This window comes from Octopus sinensis, linkage group LG21, assembly GCF_006345805.1.
Source record: "Octopus sinensis linkage group LG21, ASM634580v1, whole genome shotgun sequence".
NCBI lineage: Eukaryota > Metazoa > Mollusca > Cephalopoda > Octopoda > Octopodidae > Octopus > Octopus sinensis.
The window spans coordinates 15,796,785-15,814,991 of record NC_043017.1 but is presented as its reverse complement, the minus strand read 5'-3'; the positions used below and the strand labels follow the sequence as shown (position 1 = coordinate 15,814,991).

General features: G+C 39.0%; 1 protein-coding gene across 4 annotated transcripts in view; it reads right to left on the bottom strand.

Annotated features, from left to right (window-relative positions):
- Nucleotides 1-658: 658 nt before the first annotated feature.
- The window catches only part of LOC115222846 (ras-related protein Rab-14), an 84,845-nt gene continuing 67,296 nt past the window's right edge, over nt 659-18,207 (bottom strand). For 2 of the 4 annotated variants that reach the window (XM_036511984.1, XM_029793188.2), the window contains 8 exons: nt 15,951-16,095; nt 14,254-14,299; nt 12,305-12,436; nt 11,256-11,322; nt 9,891-9,978; nt 8,997-9,027; nt 7,748-7,816; nt 870-3,571 (listed from right to left, as the gene is read on the bottom strand). In XM_036511984.1, coding sequence (XP_036367877.1) covers nt 3,466-3,571; nt 7,748-7,816; nt 8,997-9,027; nt 9,891-9,978; nt 11,256-11,322; nt 12,305-12,436; nt 14,254-14,299; nt 15,951-16,095 — 684 coding nt within the window. In that variant the 3' untranslated portion in view covers nt 870-3,465. Of the gene's footprint in view, nt 3,572-7,747; nt 7,817-8,996; nt 9,028-9,890; nt 9,979-11,255; nt 11,323-12,304; nt 12,437-14,253; nt 14,300-15,950; nt 16,096-18,207 lie in introns of all 4 variants that reach the window. The other 2 variants (XR_005003351.1, XR_005003352.1) reach the window with 2 other exon arrangements.

Sequence of the window (18,207 nt, the reverse complement as noted above, 5' to 3'; positions counted from 1 at the left end):
AAATCCAGTGTGAAACGTGTTCTCATTTGTAAGAAAGGAGAGGTGGTCACAGATGGAGGGAAAGTGCCCGGCATCCTTGTAGGTGATCACCACTAAATGATGTAAATGAAGAAGGACTGGACGATTGTGTTGCGTGAGATGCATGCGGTGAGGATGGAGGTCGTGGAGGTCAGAGAAGCAGAGGGAGGACACGGTGTTTGTGTGGGCTGCCAACAGTTGTAATGTGGGTGGTGTGCAATGGTGCAAGCAGCACTGCCACCTACTGGTGTGGCGTGGATGCAACATCCCCCCCCCCGCCCCATCAGAGTGGCTGTAGACAAACGGATGAAAGACAACAAGGTTTCTGGCCTAAATCAAGCTGACCTTGTGGTCAGACATGCTTTATTGAAGAAGAATTTCCTATCTAGGCAGATTGGAATGAAAAAGAGAAGAAATTTACAGTGAAAGAAAAACAAAAGAAAAATTATTTAAACAAACAGAAGTGGGAAAAAAAACCCCTTGTTCGGTGTTCAATATATAAGATTTATATATTTGTGTGTGTGTGTGTGTGTGTGTGTATATGTATGGATATAGATAGAGAGAGAAAGTAGCCGGGGAATAGATAGAGAAACTTCTTTGCGTCCATGTTGAAGGTTCAAAGAGAAACCCTTTTTTTTTCTGTATCTGTGGAGATAAAATGGCTGACATTGGGGTTAGTTTTGTTGCTAGGCAACAAAAAGTAGATTGCCAAGGACAAACAAATATTTACAAGCAGGACAGAGTTTATGAAATACACAATATTAAATAATATCAATATTGGAGAGAGAGAGAGAGAGAGAGAGAGAAGCCTATTGCTGAGAGTCTGACTCCAATATTTCTTAAACGTTTGAATTTCATCATCAGATGTTTCTCAAGAATGACTAATGGAGGGGGGGGGGATCTGAGTTAGAGGCCTACATTTAACCTGAGTGAATGGAAAGCTCAACTTGACAATATTGAGTGAAGCTCTGAATCTAACATTTTGGAGTGGAGACTCCAAACAGTCGGGAATGGAGAGACCTAAACCTCAGACAAATATAAAAGAACTGAGTAGCTTTGGTTACCTTTTAAAATGTATTTCGTAATTTTTGGAGTGAGAAGTGTCGTATGATTGAGTGTTATAGATTGAATATTGGAGTGTGAGTGACAGACCTTTCTCAAGACACACAAACATCATTTCATCATCACAGTATAGCAACAACAGTAGTAGTAGTAGTAGTCAGGGGAAAAGGAGTAGAGACCCCCCCCCAACTCCTTTGTAAAAGAAAGAAGGAAGAAAAGAACTACTTTTGTTGAAATCTAATTTTACAGGTTATTTAGTTTCATGGTGTGAAATGGTGAGAATGGGTTTTGTGGCTGCCATGACTGGTCAGTCCTCCCCTCCACACACACACACACACACCTTCAACATACAATTAGTATTGGTTCTTTTGTGGAAAATGATTGGATGGTGTGAATTGTCCACAGGGAATTACAGAGAAAAGAAAACGTGATCTAGAGAATATTTCTAGAATAACTGATCCCAAGATCACAAACAATATCGACATATTGTAAAATACCAGTTGAGATACGGTTTCAGAAACAACTGATAAACAACATTTGTGGGCATTTAAAAAAAAATTTGTTGACTTTCAAACTGACCCTTAAACATATGTTAAGGTTCAAGGAGTAGGGTGAATTAGTAGGGGTGTGAGAAAAATTAAGGTTTCATTAGAAAAAGAAGCCTGCAATGGTGTAAGGCAGAAGAGAGCAAAGTAGTTTAGATTCCAAAGATACTGTAGCCAACCAAATGACAGAAAAGTAAAACTGGGGTAAATTAGGGATAAGGGTTCTTCAAGATGGGAAATAGGAAAAATTGTTAAGTTAGCCCCAAGAAAGAGAAACTCTAAGGATAAAACATTTTCAACAAGTTTTTTTTAATAAATAGAATTGTTTTAGTTTCCAAAACTAACAAAAGACAAAACTTGAAATTCTTGACACCCCACCAGACCTCCATCGTTTTAAATGTATCTAGAAATAACTGGATTCTTTGTCAGTAAGTTGTGGGTTTATATAAACTGTAGTGTGATATAGGAGAGGAGTTAGGGAGAGCAAGGAGAGGTGTTAAGGAGATTACTGAAGGAATTTACGGCAGGGAAAGTTGTTAAGAAGTTCAGCAGTAAGATGTGGGTGTGTGTGTGTGTGTGTAACAAACTCCATCAGAAACGAATGTCAAAGCTTACACAGAAAGTTCACTAACCTTGATGTCAGCCAAACAAAAGGTGAAAGGTCACAGTTATAAACCCCAGACAGAATAAATATGAATAAAATTGAAAAAAAAAAAAAAAAGAAACATAACATAATACAACTGGTTCTCTTCTTGTCTTTACTAATTAAAAACAAAATAACAATAAATGACAATTAATTAAAACCTCTCATTAGAACGGTTTCTCCATATAATTGAAGGAACGGTTTTGAGGCGGAGGATGTGATTGGTTGTGTTGTTGAGACGGGGGGGAGGGGGAAAGGGCAGAGGAGAGATGTGACAGACAGACAGATATAGTATTAGAGATGACATCACAGTTAATTATATTTAACGACTTACAACATATTAATCTGTTTAGGAGGGGGAGGAGAGTCAACAAAGATAAAATGCTTACAGTTGTTGTCGTCTAATTGTGAGGAGGAGGAGGAGGAAGAGGACTGGGGTGGGTGGCAATAAATATATATATATATATATATATATACATATACACATACATACATACATATTGTGGATCATCGACCAACACATCTCTCTCTCTCTCTCTCTCTCTCTCAGCTTCCTAACTGGGATGTTAGCATTAATACAACAACTAGGCAGGACTCTACAAAAATGGCAGCAGGTTTGGGCTAAATTAATTTAACATTTTTTCTCTTTTTTTCCTTTTTATTTTTTGGAAAGACTTGATATGCAAATTACCAGCAGGTGCTATTGACCAGCTTAGACAGAACACACACACACATGCACGCACAGAGGGAAGAAGATAAACAACACACACACACACATACACAAAAGAAAAACAAACAAAAACAAAAAAGCCACATAAAAGGATTAAAAAAAAAACAAAATCAAAAATTGAAGAGCTGTCCCTAGATGCCCAGTTACACGTAGACAGCAGCAAGATTTTGCAGGAGGTCAACATTGAAGTGGTCAGTGTTGCTGGTCAGTGCAGGTTTTGCTGGTTTCCCCCGCCATCTAGCACCTACTATCCACAATATTTGGGAACTTCTGCACACAACATTGGCAGAACATGGAATGGTTGTTCAATTTGTCATCCTTTCTCACTCCCACTCACTCTCTCACTCAAACACACACTCTCCCTCACTCACACTCAATAAGTGTCCTCATTCATCGTCCAGTTGTAGAAGAGTGTTTCTATGTTGATGTAATTACACACCACGTTGATAGCACACTAGTTGTTAAGGCTAGCAACCACAGCCCTCTTTGCTTGGGGCTTGGTCTGTATTAAGAGCATTACGGGGAGCTGACGGTTTGTGCTGTACTCCGGACTCGGCAGCATTCAGGTCAAGACTGCAAAGAGACACAGAAAATGGCATTAAGAAGCAACAGAGAAACAAAAAGTATTTACGGTAAAGTTTCACATCTCATATCACAGGGGAAACATTTAATAAGACTCGGGAACATAAGATGCTACACACACACACACACAGTACTTGCCCTTGAAGAAAGGCAGGAAACTCGAAATGTTGCTTACATTCATAATATATCTACTCTAGATTCAATAATGTATTAATATTTTCTGAGAATTGTGGTCTTGAAATTAAATATATATATATCATCATCATCGTTTAACGTCCGTTTTCCATGCTAGCATGGGTTGGATGGTTCAACTGGGGTCTGGGAAGCCAGAAGGCTGCACCAGGCCCAGTCTGATCTGGCAGGGTTTCTACAGCTGGATGCCCTTCCTAACGCTAACCACTCTGTGAGTGTAGTGGGTGCTTTTTATGAGGCTGGCAAACAGCCACAATCGGATGGTGCTTTTTACGTGCCACCTGCACGGAGGCCAGTCAGGGCGACGCTGGCTACAGCCACGTTCGGATGGTTCTCTTACGTGCCACCGGCACTGGTATCACAGCTACAAATTCCATTGATGTTGATCGATTAGGATTTCGATTTTCACTTGCCTCAACAGGTCTTCACTAGTGGAGTTTTATGTCCCAAGAAGGAAAGGTATGCATAAGTGGACTGGCTACATCCCAGATAGAGGCCACGGGTTATGGTCTCACTTGTTCTGCTGGGTCTTCTCACACACAGCATACTTCCAAAGGTCTCGGTCTCTAGTCATTTCCTCAGTAAGACCTAAAGTTCGAAGGTCGTGCTTCACCACCTCGTCCCAGGTTTTCCTGGGTCTACCTCTTCCACAGGTTCCCTCAACCATTAGGGTGTGGCACTTTTTCACACAACTATCTTCATCCATTCTCGCCACATGACCATACCAGCGCAAACGTCTCTCTTGCACACCACAACTGATGCTTATGTCCAACTTTTCTCTCAAGGTACTTACACTCTGTCGAGTATGAACACTGACATTACATATCCATATATATATATTGTGCATGTGTATTGTTTGTTTTTCATTTTGTTGACTACACAGTATAGTAGGGTCAGTAGGGCACCGTCAGTGAAAAAACAGCATCATAACACAATTCACTCTGCCAGAAACTTGTAAGCAACATGCTGTATTGCTTGGCATTTGTGCCAGAAGCTTCAATACAAACATTTGAGAGTGTTTGGGTGCCAGTCTGAGGACATGTACTGAGAGTGATAAAAATCAAACATCCAGTCAACATCATGGTGTTTGAAGTGATCAATAGTGATGGCAACATTATGCCTCCATTCATCTTCCCACATGGCCTCAGACTCAACACGGAGGCCTAGATCAAGTGCCTGGAGGAGGTAGTGCTGCCCTGGGTCAAGTGGATGGCTGCTGGAAGACCCTATGTCTGGCAACAAGACTCTGCACCATGCCACACAAGCAGGAGAACCCAGTCATGGCTGTCAGACAATTTCTGCAACCACATCACCCCTAACTCCCCAGACTGCAACTCCCTTGATTATTATGTGTAGGGTGCAGTTGAGCGTGAAACCAACAAGACTCCTTTTTAACACCAAAGATGAAATGAAGGCAAGGATTATGGCAACATTCAACAACTTAAACAAACAAGGAGACCATCCAGAAGAGTTGCACGAGATTCCGAAGTCATCTGGAATAAATTTATTCTTTAGCATTTCAAGATATTTTTATGTAATTTTGGTAAATATATCTGTTAAAATGAGATGTCAGTGTTATTTTCATTTTAACATAATTTAGTGACAGTTTATTCACCACAGCCTGTGTGTGTGTGTGTGTGTGTGTATATATATATATATATATATATATATATATATATATACACACACATATATACACACACACACATCTCAAAAAATATTCAAAGTATCAAAAGTATAGATAAGAAAATTGTAATAAAATGAAAATTATTCCTAAAATACTAAGGGAGTAGATTTATTACACAATCAATGGTTATGAATTTTGAGTCGGGAATGTGTGTGTGTGTGTCTCCAAACATACACATACAGGGAGGAGAGAGAATTGTGAAATATAACAGCAACAGGATAAAATCTAGAGGTGATGTGATAAATATGGAAGAAGAATCTATCAGAAACCTCTGGTATGGTATATAAACCTTTCAGTTAAATCTTCAGCAGCCTTCACTTAACCAGAAACAATTCCAATCACTCAATTATAATTTAATAATAAAACAAATTTATTTCAATGTCTGCACTTTTTAAAAAGACTTCAAATCCTTTTATCCAGAGAATCGATTGACTTGAAACATTTCCCGACACTGCATCCTCCTCCTCCATCACCATACACATCCAGGTTAATCGATCAGGTCACTCCATAATTACTCAACTAACAACAAAGTTGTATTTCATCTGGAAATAATTGTGACATCTCTCTCTCTCTTTTTTTTTTTTTGGCAGGGTTCACATGACAGCTGCTTCATTTCTCCAGTTATCCCCAATGGCTTTTTTTACCATTCTCCCATCCAAAGTAGAACCAATTATGGCCACAGACAACTCCCAGAATTGGATTTTGCATTTCTTATTAAGGGGGAATAACTCTTTACAACTTTACAAGAACAGCATTTCTTCAGACAAAAACACTTTGGCAACGTGACTAAGGATACTCCCCTCCCCTTCTCATACCTACACACCATCATCATCATCATCATCAACATTATTTAATTTTCATAAGGAAAAGTGGATGTTATGGGTGGAAGATAGAATCCACTGAGGCAGGGTCTTGATGGCCAGGTGCTGTTCCTGTCACCAACCCTCACCTATTTCCAGGTAAGACAATATTTCCCAAGGGTCAGACAGGTTTTCCACAGAAAATTGGACATCAAACGTGTGATGGTGACTTATTTACAATTATTAAGACAAGGACAAACACACACACACACACACACACACACACACACACGTGTGATGGGCTTCTTTCAGTTTCTACCATTTGCTTCCCTGTAGATTTTTGGTTCCGTCTCACAGCATGGCACATGAGGTAAGGATTTCCTACTCAGGCCCCAGACTGACCAAAGCCTTGTGAGTGGCTGCTTATGTGCTTGAAGCAAAATAGATAGAGGCAGGGCTAAGTAGTTCGGGGATGTACTTCATAATGGAAAGGTGCTGGGTTCAATCATACAGCATGGCATTTTGGTCAAGGGTCTTTTAGTATGGCTTCAAGTTGACCCAAGTCTTGTGAGGGAAACTTGAGGAAGCCCTAAGGATGGTTTGGAGGTGTATTTCAAGAGGCCAGCACAAAGATCACTGTGTCATGCTGTGAGAAGTGTCTGTGGAATACTCAGCCACCTACACTACAATAAAAAATGGAAGGCACCGGGAAATGAAAGGAGCCAACCTTGTCATACAGAGACCTGCTGAGTTTTGCAGATAGTGTCTTTGGAATACTCAGCCACTTACGAGGTTGAGTTTTGTTGAGCAATGGAGGATTGATGTAGTTTTCGAATGTGTCCCAGGGACAGTGCAATGAGTGAGATGATGGATTTATGGTCATCTGACATGGCTCACTGGACAAGGAACCAGTTTGGGATTATTGGCTGATAGTTTGGGTACTGGCAGCAAACATGCCAAAATATAAAAAGAGAGAGAATGAAAGCAACATGAAAATGTATTAAATGCCACAAACACTTCCCCTCTTCACAAAATAAACACAGAATGAGATGTGTTTGTAGCAACCAGGGTAGTTTAATTCATCTTAAGGTTTCACTCTCTCCCTTTTTTTTTCTGCTCAAAGTGCAAACATTGTAATTCCTCGTAAGTTCTACTTTGTCAAAAATGCACAGAAATCCATCCTGAGAACATTTTCTTTTCTGTTTGATATTTCGTTCAACCGTCACAAACAAATTATTGGAGTTAGGATTAAAAGTTTATAGAATTTTCAGTGCCAAACGGTTCCAGGGATAAGCCATTTGATGTCAAATTGAATCCCTGATGGGGCCAAAATGCTTCATACTCTTCGGGGCCAGAACAAGGTTAATACAACTTCATCTAAAACTCCAATCCTTCTAACAATATTTGAACTTACGTTCCAACAGCAACAGCAACAACAACATCCACCTATCAACTCTAACTTGCAATAATTCATTCACAGTCACTTACCTTCCATCTTGAATATTTTGGTAAATTTTTTTAGCTGTGTCCAGAAAAGCATCCTCTACATTTTCTCCACTGAAATAACACACATTAATTACTTTGTTAAATGTTATTTCATAGACCAATAATTAGATTCAATTTTCTACAAACCAAACCACATGTCTATTTTTATAGCCAATATTAGAAGATTGGCTGAAAAGTATGTACACACACACCAGGTGCCTGGGTGGGTAAAATAAACTGCCTACCCTGATAAATAAATAGATAAGTTATTTTCCAATAATTTTAAGATAAGAATATTTACTGATGGTGTGACTATGAGTATGTGTGTGTGTGTATATATATATATGTGTGTGTGTGTGTGTGTGTGTGTGTGTATATATATATATATATATATATACACACATATATATAAATAGTCCAAGTAACCATGATAGAAAATGCCTCCCCATAATAAACTTTAAGATTTTTAAAAAAATCCAAAATAATTTCCAATTAATTATAACTAAATTCAGGGTATAATTTAGTAAACAGAGGTAATATTTAGACGAGGACAACATTTACAATTATTCAACAGCAATGAATACAGTTGTGTGTGTGTATTTATATATATATTTATACATACATACACACAACTGTATAAAACAGAGCACTAGGAATTTAAAGCTTTCGTGTCTTTGAAGCAGAAGAATATTTTCTTATGCTCAGAGTCATTACAAAGTGAGGAGTGTGTTTGTCTCTAATGATTGAGCTAATCTTAAGGGACATACCATATTTAATGAGGGTGTATTAAATGCACCCTAATTTTCAGCAGTGTATATCCAGGAAAACGTTTTTAGTGCATTAAGGCTTATTGGGAAGCACAAGGTATGGATAAGTGTTCTCCCTTGTGATGTCCCGGTGTTGGGTAACAGCATAAGTGGTGTTGTGTATTGTGTATGATGTAAGGTAGCAGTGCGAGTAGTGTTGTGTGCAGGTTGTAGCGTCTTGGTTGGAGAATCATTACACTGCGTTATGTGTGGGCCCCTGACACAACAGTCTCCCTGACCATTAGAGGAAACTGGCCAGGGGTAACCCAGCTGGCACAAGAAACTGACTCAAACAAATGAGATGTAGGATGAAATGGTCAAATGGGCCAAAACGAGACTGGTCCAATGGATAGAAGGCTTGTCTCTGTCAGTGTGAATTAACAGTGACAGTGAATCAGTCAGTAATTAAGAACAGTGATAATCAATGATAACGACAGATTACTTACGTTTTAGCACTACATTCTAGGAACATTAAACCTGGAAGAGAAGAGGTCAGAAAACATTAGAAACAGGTTCAAATCACTGGTGAATTATGTACACATATTGTGTACACTGCTTCAGATTTTAATGAGCACAGTTTTATTTATATACACATATATACACTGACATTATAAATATTTCGTTTTTGGTTTGCAAGATTCTTTATATGAGTTCGTATGTTGAAGCATATTCTGTTGTGTCTGGGGAGAGTCATTCTCTTTTAGTCAAGACTACTGAAAAGGTTGCAAGACGCAACGAAAATTTTAGAAAATAAAAAATAAGAGGAAATTTTACCGGTGAGTGTGTTACATTATAAGGCACTAAAAGAGAATGGCTCTCCCCAGACACAACAGAATATATATATATATATATGTATATACACACAGATAGTAGTGATCATCTATTAACATATATACACATGAATGTAATTGCCTCTCTCTCTCTACATATATACACACTGTATATATGAATGCTTAGCTGTGACTATATGTATGTGCATGTGCACACACACACACCTGCATGTGAACAGACGCCACAGCCATACAAATGTTTGTTTTACATCCATTATTCCATGGGTTGGACCAACATATTATTCAAAACCCTGTTTTACAGCCAGATGCTCTTGCTGTCACCAACCCTTATTTGTTTTTTCAAGCAAGGGATTACTTTGTGAACTACTATTCGTCCATCACCCCAAATACTCAAAACTGTTTACCCCAAAGAACCCCTCACCCCACTGCCAATCAACCCAGTCACAAGATTGGAGACGACTTGACATAAAGAACAGAGGGGGGGGGGAGGGAGGCTGCAATAGTTCTCCCCACTTGCAGCAACAACACTAAAGAGAAGGAATAACTTACCATTTTCTTCAGCGAACTGTTTAGCTTCTTCATATGTAACATCTCTTTGTCCTTCTAAATCTGATTTATTGCCAATCAAAAATATAACCTAATCAATACAAATATTGGAGATTAATTAGTTTACATTTCAACTACAAGTAACTTTGTGGAATATACACCCACACAACAGATTGGGGTGGGCGGGTGTTTAATAGCTCTGTAATGGGATTTTTGTGAGTATAACTTGTTGTTGTTGTTGTGTGTGTGCATGCAGTTAAGTAATAATGTGAACTCTGTGTGTGTATGTAAATAATATTGAACTATGTGTGTGTGAATAGTATTGTGATGTAAATTTGTGTACGTGTATTTCAATGTAAACTTGTGTTTTGTACCAGCATAAGACAATCTTTATGTAGTCACACAACCTGCTAGAAAGAGTAGCCAAATCCTTCTCAAATTACATCCCAACAGAAGAACATATGAAATCAGTGATTCTCAACCGAAGTCAATCGGGCCCTTGGGCCATTTTTGTTAAAATTTATCAGCAATAAATTGACTCTGCTTCATCAATAAACAAAATGTTTTAACAATATTTTTCAATACAATTCCTAAAAATATTTAATTCTAAAAATATAATGGGACTTTTTTACATGTCAAATGCCTAAGAGGGTCCACTGGAGTAAAATAGGAACCACAGGGGTCCACAGGTGAAAAATGGTTGAGAATCACAGCATCAGAAGACATAGTTGCAAATGGCTATATTCTTTTGTACTTTAGGCACAAGGCCTGAAATTTGAGGGTGGGGGCAGTCGATTAGATCGACCCCCAGTATGCAACTGGTACTTAATTTATAAACCCCTGAAAGGATGAAAGGCAAAGTCGACCATGGCGGAATTTGAACTCAGAGCATAAAGACAGATGAAAAGCAGATGGCTATATTAAAACAGGATGGTCCTGGCTGGAGTGTCTTTGACCATAGGTTTAATTAGGGGTTATCCACACCAACTACATAGTACAGGTCTAAGATACATACATGATACTATATACACCCAGCTCAACATACATTCAACAACAGACAGCTTCCAGAGAAGACAGATTGCAGTAGAGAGTGAGGGGGGGACAGGAGAAGGGGTGGTGCTATATAACCCTAGGCCAACTCTGATACAGCAACTACATTGACAAAGATCATTCCAACCATGACCAAACTTCTTTGACTCTTAAGAATAGTAGACACCTGGACAAAATTATCAACAGCATCCTTTATATAAGAGAGTAAAATGTGGTTTGAGGGAGATTTGGCTGCTATTTCTCATAGGTCAATCAATCACAAAAACTTGCAGTGATGGTGGAGATGTAAAAGAATTAAAAGAGACTGGCACCACTTACCGTATTAGGATTTGTTAAATTCCTGGCATCCGTTAACCAACTGCTTAAATGGTTGTATGTACTTCTCCTGCAACAGAACACCTCAGTATTTTTAGGACATTTGCAGACGGAAGGACGGAGAGGGACGCGAGTATGTGTCCAGCCATGCTCACTCCACAGAATTAGTTTCCATTCCTTGCCCCACCCCCCAACTCATTTCAAGAGTCTTCAATCATCTGTTTTCTAGATAAAGGCTCTTTTCAATACTATAAAAGTAAATCATTTATCAATCATTTAACTTTTTAATCTTTATCTTTTATCAATCATCTGTCATTAAGCTTCTTTTATCAATCACATCTTTAATCATCTGTCATTAAATTTTTATCAATCATCAATCAGCTGTTAATAAAAAGAACTCTAAGTATCCTGCCCTGCACCACCACGACCACCACCACCAATTCCAGAGCCGGCATTATTGTTTATCCGACCCAAGTCAAGTTTGTGTTTCATCATTCTGAGGAAGATGAAATAAATACCAGGATCAATATAACCAAAAGCATCCTTAAAAGGTGATGCCCCAGCTTGGTCGTGATCCTCTGTCAGAAATGAGAGAACAGAGGACTGTGTGTCTAACAAGATTTAACCTGTGTCAGTGCTGCTGCACCGGTGCTGTGCAGATGCATCCATGCTGGTGGCACGTGAGAAGCATCCAGCACACACTGTCAAGAAGTGGTGGGCATTAGGAAGGGCAATCGGTAATAGAAACCATGCCACAACAAACAAATGGGGCCTGGACAGCTCCCAGCTTCATCTCAAACCGTCCAACCCATGCTACGATGGAAAGCGGATGTTAAACAATGATATTTAGAGATTGAATTGGTACCAGTTATACACTAGGGTCTATTCATTCCTCTACACTTCTGCTATCTAGTCAGCATCAGTAATAGACTGGGGCCAATTTACTGAGGTTTCTCAGTCCAGACATTTATAAAAGTCACTCTTTAATTGTTTGAGAAGATTTCATGCAGTACATGGAGATAGGAATAGAGAGAGACTTGCTCAAGATTTACCTCGTGATATCATAGACCATAAGAGCCCCTGCGGCTCCACGATAATAACTTCTAGTGACCGCCCGGAAACGTTCCTGACCAGCCGTGTCCCAAATCTGAAGTTTGATTTTCTGACCAGCAACTTCAATTATTCTGAAGTGAAATTAAAAATTTAAATACAAATAAAAAGGGAGGGATAGAATGATTGCAGGAGGAGGTGTGTGTGTGTGTGTGTGTGTGTGGTGCTGTGTGTAAGTATGTACATGCATGTGCATGCATTACTACATCTTGGTGAATGTTAGAAGCGTGGGTGTATAATTCAGTAAAAGGCCGAAGGAGAGGGTCCTGAGCTTTTCAGGTGATCTGAGAGTGGAGGGAAGGAGGAAGTGATCCCCAGACCAGAATAAACCATCGATAAAGTCACCCAAAAATCGAACAGGTTTAGTCAACCCGATTGCAATGACAAAGCTTCAGTTGAAGAACTTGGCCAAGGTACCATGCAATGGGACTGAACCAGAAACCGCATGGGAGAGAGAAAGCCCTGACGGGTTTAGAAGGCAGGCAGGGGCTACAGGGACACAAAGCAGATCTTCTTCTCACTTCTGAACCCCTTTTATTCCCTGAAACGAGGGCAGGCTGTGTGGTTAATAAGTTTAAGGCTCAACTATGGAAGGAACGGATTCGTGTCAAAGATTGCTATTCGGGTAACATCATCTGCAGAAGAAGAGACACCCCAATGAACATCGTGTATCAATGTTTGAGTTGTGTTGTACCCCTGCAGCAGAGTCTCCTCCGCAGGTATTTTAAGAGGTCACCATTTATACCCCCACCCCACCCAGTTTCTCTCATGTACTGTTAACAAGGGAGGTAACTCCACATCTATAAAAAAGCGCATCTCAAAATATAAATTACATGGTTTCAGGTTCAATTCCAGTGCACAGCACTTTGGTTGAATGTCTTCTACAGTAACTGTGTCAATAGAATAAGGTAGAAGGAGTCTAAGACCCTGTTGTTGGGTTGCAGCCTAAATCTATACCCTGGTTTAACACCCTGGGCACCCAGTTGTAACCCCTCTGGCCAAGCATCGTCTTAGACTCCTTCCTTCCTTCCTCCTACCCTTCAATGACTTGAAGTGAATCTGTTTCAGATGGATGAGCCTGATCCATAGATGTGAGAAGGTGAGTCACGGACGTCCTTTCAAATGCTCCGAGCTTCCCAATACAACCACATATATACATTAACACAATCCTCCCTCCCTTACTGTTCTATGTCCATTCTGATATATTGATATATCAACTGTACAAGCCATAGATGCAGCAAAACTGTTGTGTGTGTGTGTGTTTGTGTAATGGTCAACAGATAGGAGAAGATGTCTCTAGGATGTCCAATCAGATATATTGATAAATCAAATACAGACAGTCATACATCAACACACACACACGAATGTCTCTACTGTTGGATGTCCAATCAGGTATATTGATCCATCAAATACACCCACCCGCCCACCCACCAACACATCCTATGTAAAGTAATGCACAACTGGTTCGGTTCTTTACAGCTAAAACCAGTCTCTCTCTCTCTCTCTTGCGCTTCAATGGTATTGTGGCACTGAACAATCAACTGTATTGAAGTCGCTCACCTAACAACAACACTTCTAACAAGTTCCATCCATAAATGTGTGTGTGCACATTTGCTTCTTTTTTTTCCATTCTAGCATGGGTCAAACAAATATATTACTGAGGCACTATTTTACACACACACACACACACATTATTCTATAGTGGTATATATACAATGTGCAGGTCTGTGTGTGTGTAAAAAGCAAACGTCTTACAAACCAGTCTGTACTAATACATTAGCATAAGCATTTTGTATATTACACACACACACACACACACACACTACATCCACAACAGTTGTTCACTGAAAAAGTGTAAAACAAACAAAAGGTAGTAGTAGTAGTAGGTTACCTTGTACCAAACTCCACACCAATGGTATGTGGGCAGTCTGCCATAACTGCAGGGAGAAAGAAAAGAATTCATTTTGAACATAAATATACAAGGAAAATAAAATGGTTAAAAATATACATCACAAAATTGGAAGAGGAGAAGGTAAATATTTTATCTGGTGAACTAGACGTGTGTGTGTGTGTGTGTGTGTGTAAAATTTATTCATAATTCTGTTGTGTGTAGTTTTATATGTAGATATAGAGTGGTGTGTTTGTGTGCATATATATTTTACGTGGTGTTTACTGTTTTATCTGAATGTTTGAGCGTATATACTTTTGTGTGTCTACTCACACACACTGGAATGCTTAAGTATGACATAGTTCCCTTGGCTCCTGTAGGAAAGTCTAACCTTGAATAGAAACCAACTGAGACTAACTTGAATAACAACCAGTCCAACCCATACCAGCATTAAAGCAGACATAAAAGGACAAGTTATACACATGTGTGTGTGTGTGTGCGTGCGCCCACACACATGTACATTCACACAGAGATAAGAGATGCAGCAGAGAAGGGCACAGAAATGGCAACACCAACAAACTGCAATAACCCAAGGGTTAAACAACATCTTTTTACCACACCCTGGGCCTGGTTCTAAGCAGAAAAGAAAGAGCAACAACAAACCCCATCACCTGCTTTAATCTCTCCCCAAAGTTATCAATAGGGAAGAACTAAGGGCTTGCTCCAGAAGCCAGCAACCTACTGTCACCTTTGTTCCTCTGTCTGTGGGTAATTTGTTTTTGTTCTATCTTCCTCAAGTCCCTTTCAATTCTATTTCTCAATATTTATTTACATCACAAGAGGTGAATATTGAGACATTGCAATTCATTTTATGACAACATTAATGTCGATACCCTTCAGCTGTACTAAACTGAGTCAAAGAAGGGAGTTAGAGGCTGGTTTATTGTTCAGGGAGCAGAAAAAATTAGTTCCTTTGTAAAGGGTTACAAAAAAGAAAAAATGATTTACTAAGAGAACCATCATAATAGGCTGATAAACCTTAATTTAGGGCCTTAAAAAAACAGATGGTGGTTATAGATGAGCTGTTCTGAACCCTTATCCACCTATGAATCCCTCTGATTCCTGTTTTACTCAACTGGACCCTTGAAACTATTCAATGTTGAAAAAAATCCCTATATACTTTTATAATTGAAAATTATTAGTTGTATAAAAAGAATTGTTAAAATATTTGGTGCATTATCGAAGTATAACCAATATATATGGGCCTTGGCCAAGGGCCATATGGACCCCAATTGAGGACCACTGAGATGGTCTTTACTGTAATGTCCAGTCACATCTGTCCTAAAAACACAAACCTATGAGATGAGAAAGATAATGGAATTAGTTGAATGTGATGATAGACGACACACCACTGGGGCAGTGACAATTGTGCAAATAGATTAATTGGTCACTAAATAAATGGGTGAAGGGATAGTTGTGTGGTTACTAAATACTGTCACTGTGCTAATTAAGCATTCTGTAGCTGATGAAGTAACGAATATTTGCCTTTCATCAGCAGGGGTTTGAAACGTAATTTGACAGGCCCTAAAGGTTGTTTATATGAAATACTGAGGGGATATTTCCTTTGAAAGGATTGCGTTGGTTAATAAAGAAAAAGGGGGTGGGGGGTGGGATGAAAGAGACAAAAAGTTTCAACTTACATTTCTTTTCTGTGAATTGGTGTAAGAGGCAGGATTTCCCTACTCCCATATCACCAATGATGATATATTTAAATATGTAGGAATAGTTATACGGCCCCGCGGCCATCTTTGATGGAGACACACAAGAGGGAAAACAAAATAAAGTCTGAAAAACAAACAGAAATTACAATTTAAGGAGAGAAACAACAATTGCCATCGTTAACTACATTATCATTATCCCCAAAAGTGACCGGGATGATCCTAGATCTGTATTAGACCACACACTTTGCATACTTTTTAACTCATTTTATCATCTTTTCCATTCCTTCTCCCTCATCTTAGTATATAACCCCCACCCCTTTCTTCCAACATGTTGTAAACTGTCCTTGTAATGTATCCCCCCCCACTCACACTGCACCTCATCTGATAAAAGCAGTTACTTCTTGTATTAATTAGACACAACAAAAGAAACAGTACCTCTAGAGAGTTGGTCAACTTGCTAGAAACAGCAGCCAACGATGGTGGTTATACATGGTGGTTGTGCAACCTGCTCAAAATAACAGCCGAATCTTATTGACACATATTGTTTTCAAATAGACGCATTAGATAAATCTAGTTACAGATACATGCCATCAGAAAAAAAAGGAGGGACAGTCATGGCTGGAATGCACATCATCACAGCTTTAATGGACCAGTGTTGACTTAGGCTCAACAACAATAATAAACAGGTAACAATGAAAGGTAGTTAGTCCTAAAGCTATCTAGGAAAGAATCCATTTGGGTGTAATGTTGTGATGTTCATGGCCTTCCAAATGTAGTTAAGATATCCCATCAGCATCCATCTGTAAGTCAATCTAGTACTATATAACCCAGTCAGCTAGTTTATGAGAGAGAGAGAGGGAGAGAAAAGAAGAAATGGTTGTGTGTGTGAAAGAATCAATATTTTGTTGCAAACATCGTTATTGGCAGCCAGAGAAACCAACTGGATACAGAGTCTAGCTCGGTTTCTAGCTGAGATACATCATTGATGGCTGTTGGTGGGGGGTTTCTCTCTCTCTCTCTTTTTTTGGCAAATCTCCTCCTCATTATTTTGACATCCACAAGAAACAATCCCATTTGCTGTTTTCACTTATAAACATCCAGTTTTTTAGGATTAATGATGCTGTCAATCTGGGATGGAATGAAACAGGGGTTAGGGTTAGGGTGCAGGGAATATAAACAGGCTGACCCAGTTCAGACACGCACTGATAATGAGCTGCATGCTGGAGAGAAACGAAGGCTGCTGTATAGAATAGGGTGGGGGTGGGTCATAATGGTAAGGGTGCAACAATATAGGGCACAGAAGGGAACTAAAGTTCCAAGAGTTGGATAGGAATAGATGTGTATGATATATCATAAAGCCGAGTGGAAGAGGAGGAGGAGGAGGAGGTTTAAATCTCCTGCAGAGCTGGGGAGAATGGTAAGTTCAAATCTTGTTTAAAGCCCAGTAGAAGGGTTGGAAAGCTCAAACAATCTAAAGAGCTGAGTAGAAGGATAAGGAAATACAAATGTTTTTTAGAGTTAAGCAGGTAAGCAATATCCTTCAGGATTTTGCATTTAAAAACTGGCCAGATCCAACCCAAATACTCTCCGTTTTATGTTCAAACTGGCTAGAACTGGCCTCTCACACCTACCCTGTAGAAACTGTAAAAAACCTGACTGCTCAATGTCCAGGTTTCTTGCTGACAACTTCTTTCATACACACACACACACACACACACACACACACACAACCATCAACATATTTTAATGTTTCTTTCTCAATGTAACTCAAATCTCAAACGCCCCAGGCCTTTGTTGTCAAGAACATAGAAACAAGCCTATATATATATATATATAACTTAAAATTGAATAGAAGATCTGAAAACCACCTGATGAATGTCCTTAGAAGAGACACGAAACAATTGTAGTGGCGAATTTAATTTAATTTAATTTATATAAAATTTTTTATGTATTGGATTAAGTCTTTCTTTGTTTGATTTGCATAATAGTGGTTTTGTCTCTAATTAATATTATATAATATTTTACTATAAAATTGGATTCAATCCTAAATCTGATTTTTCCCTGTAAATTTGGATTTATTCCCTAATATTTATTATTATTATTATATATTATATATATATATATATATATAAAAGGGTAAAGACCCCCTTTGGTCATGAATGACCATGGGACTGCACCTAAAAAGTTAGGCACAAGTCTGAGCAAAGTTGTTTATGGAAGACCAGCAGTTGACCAT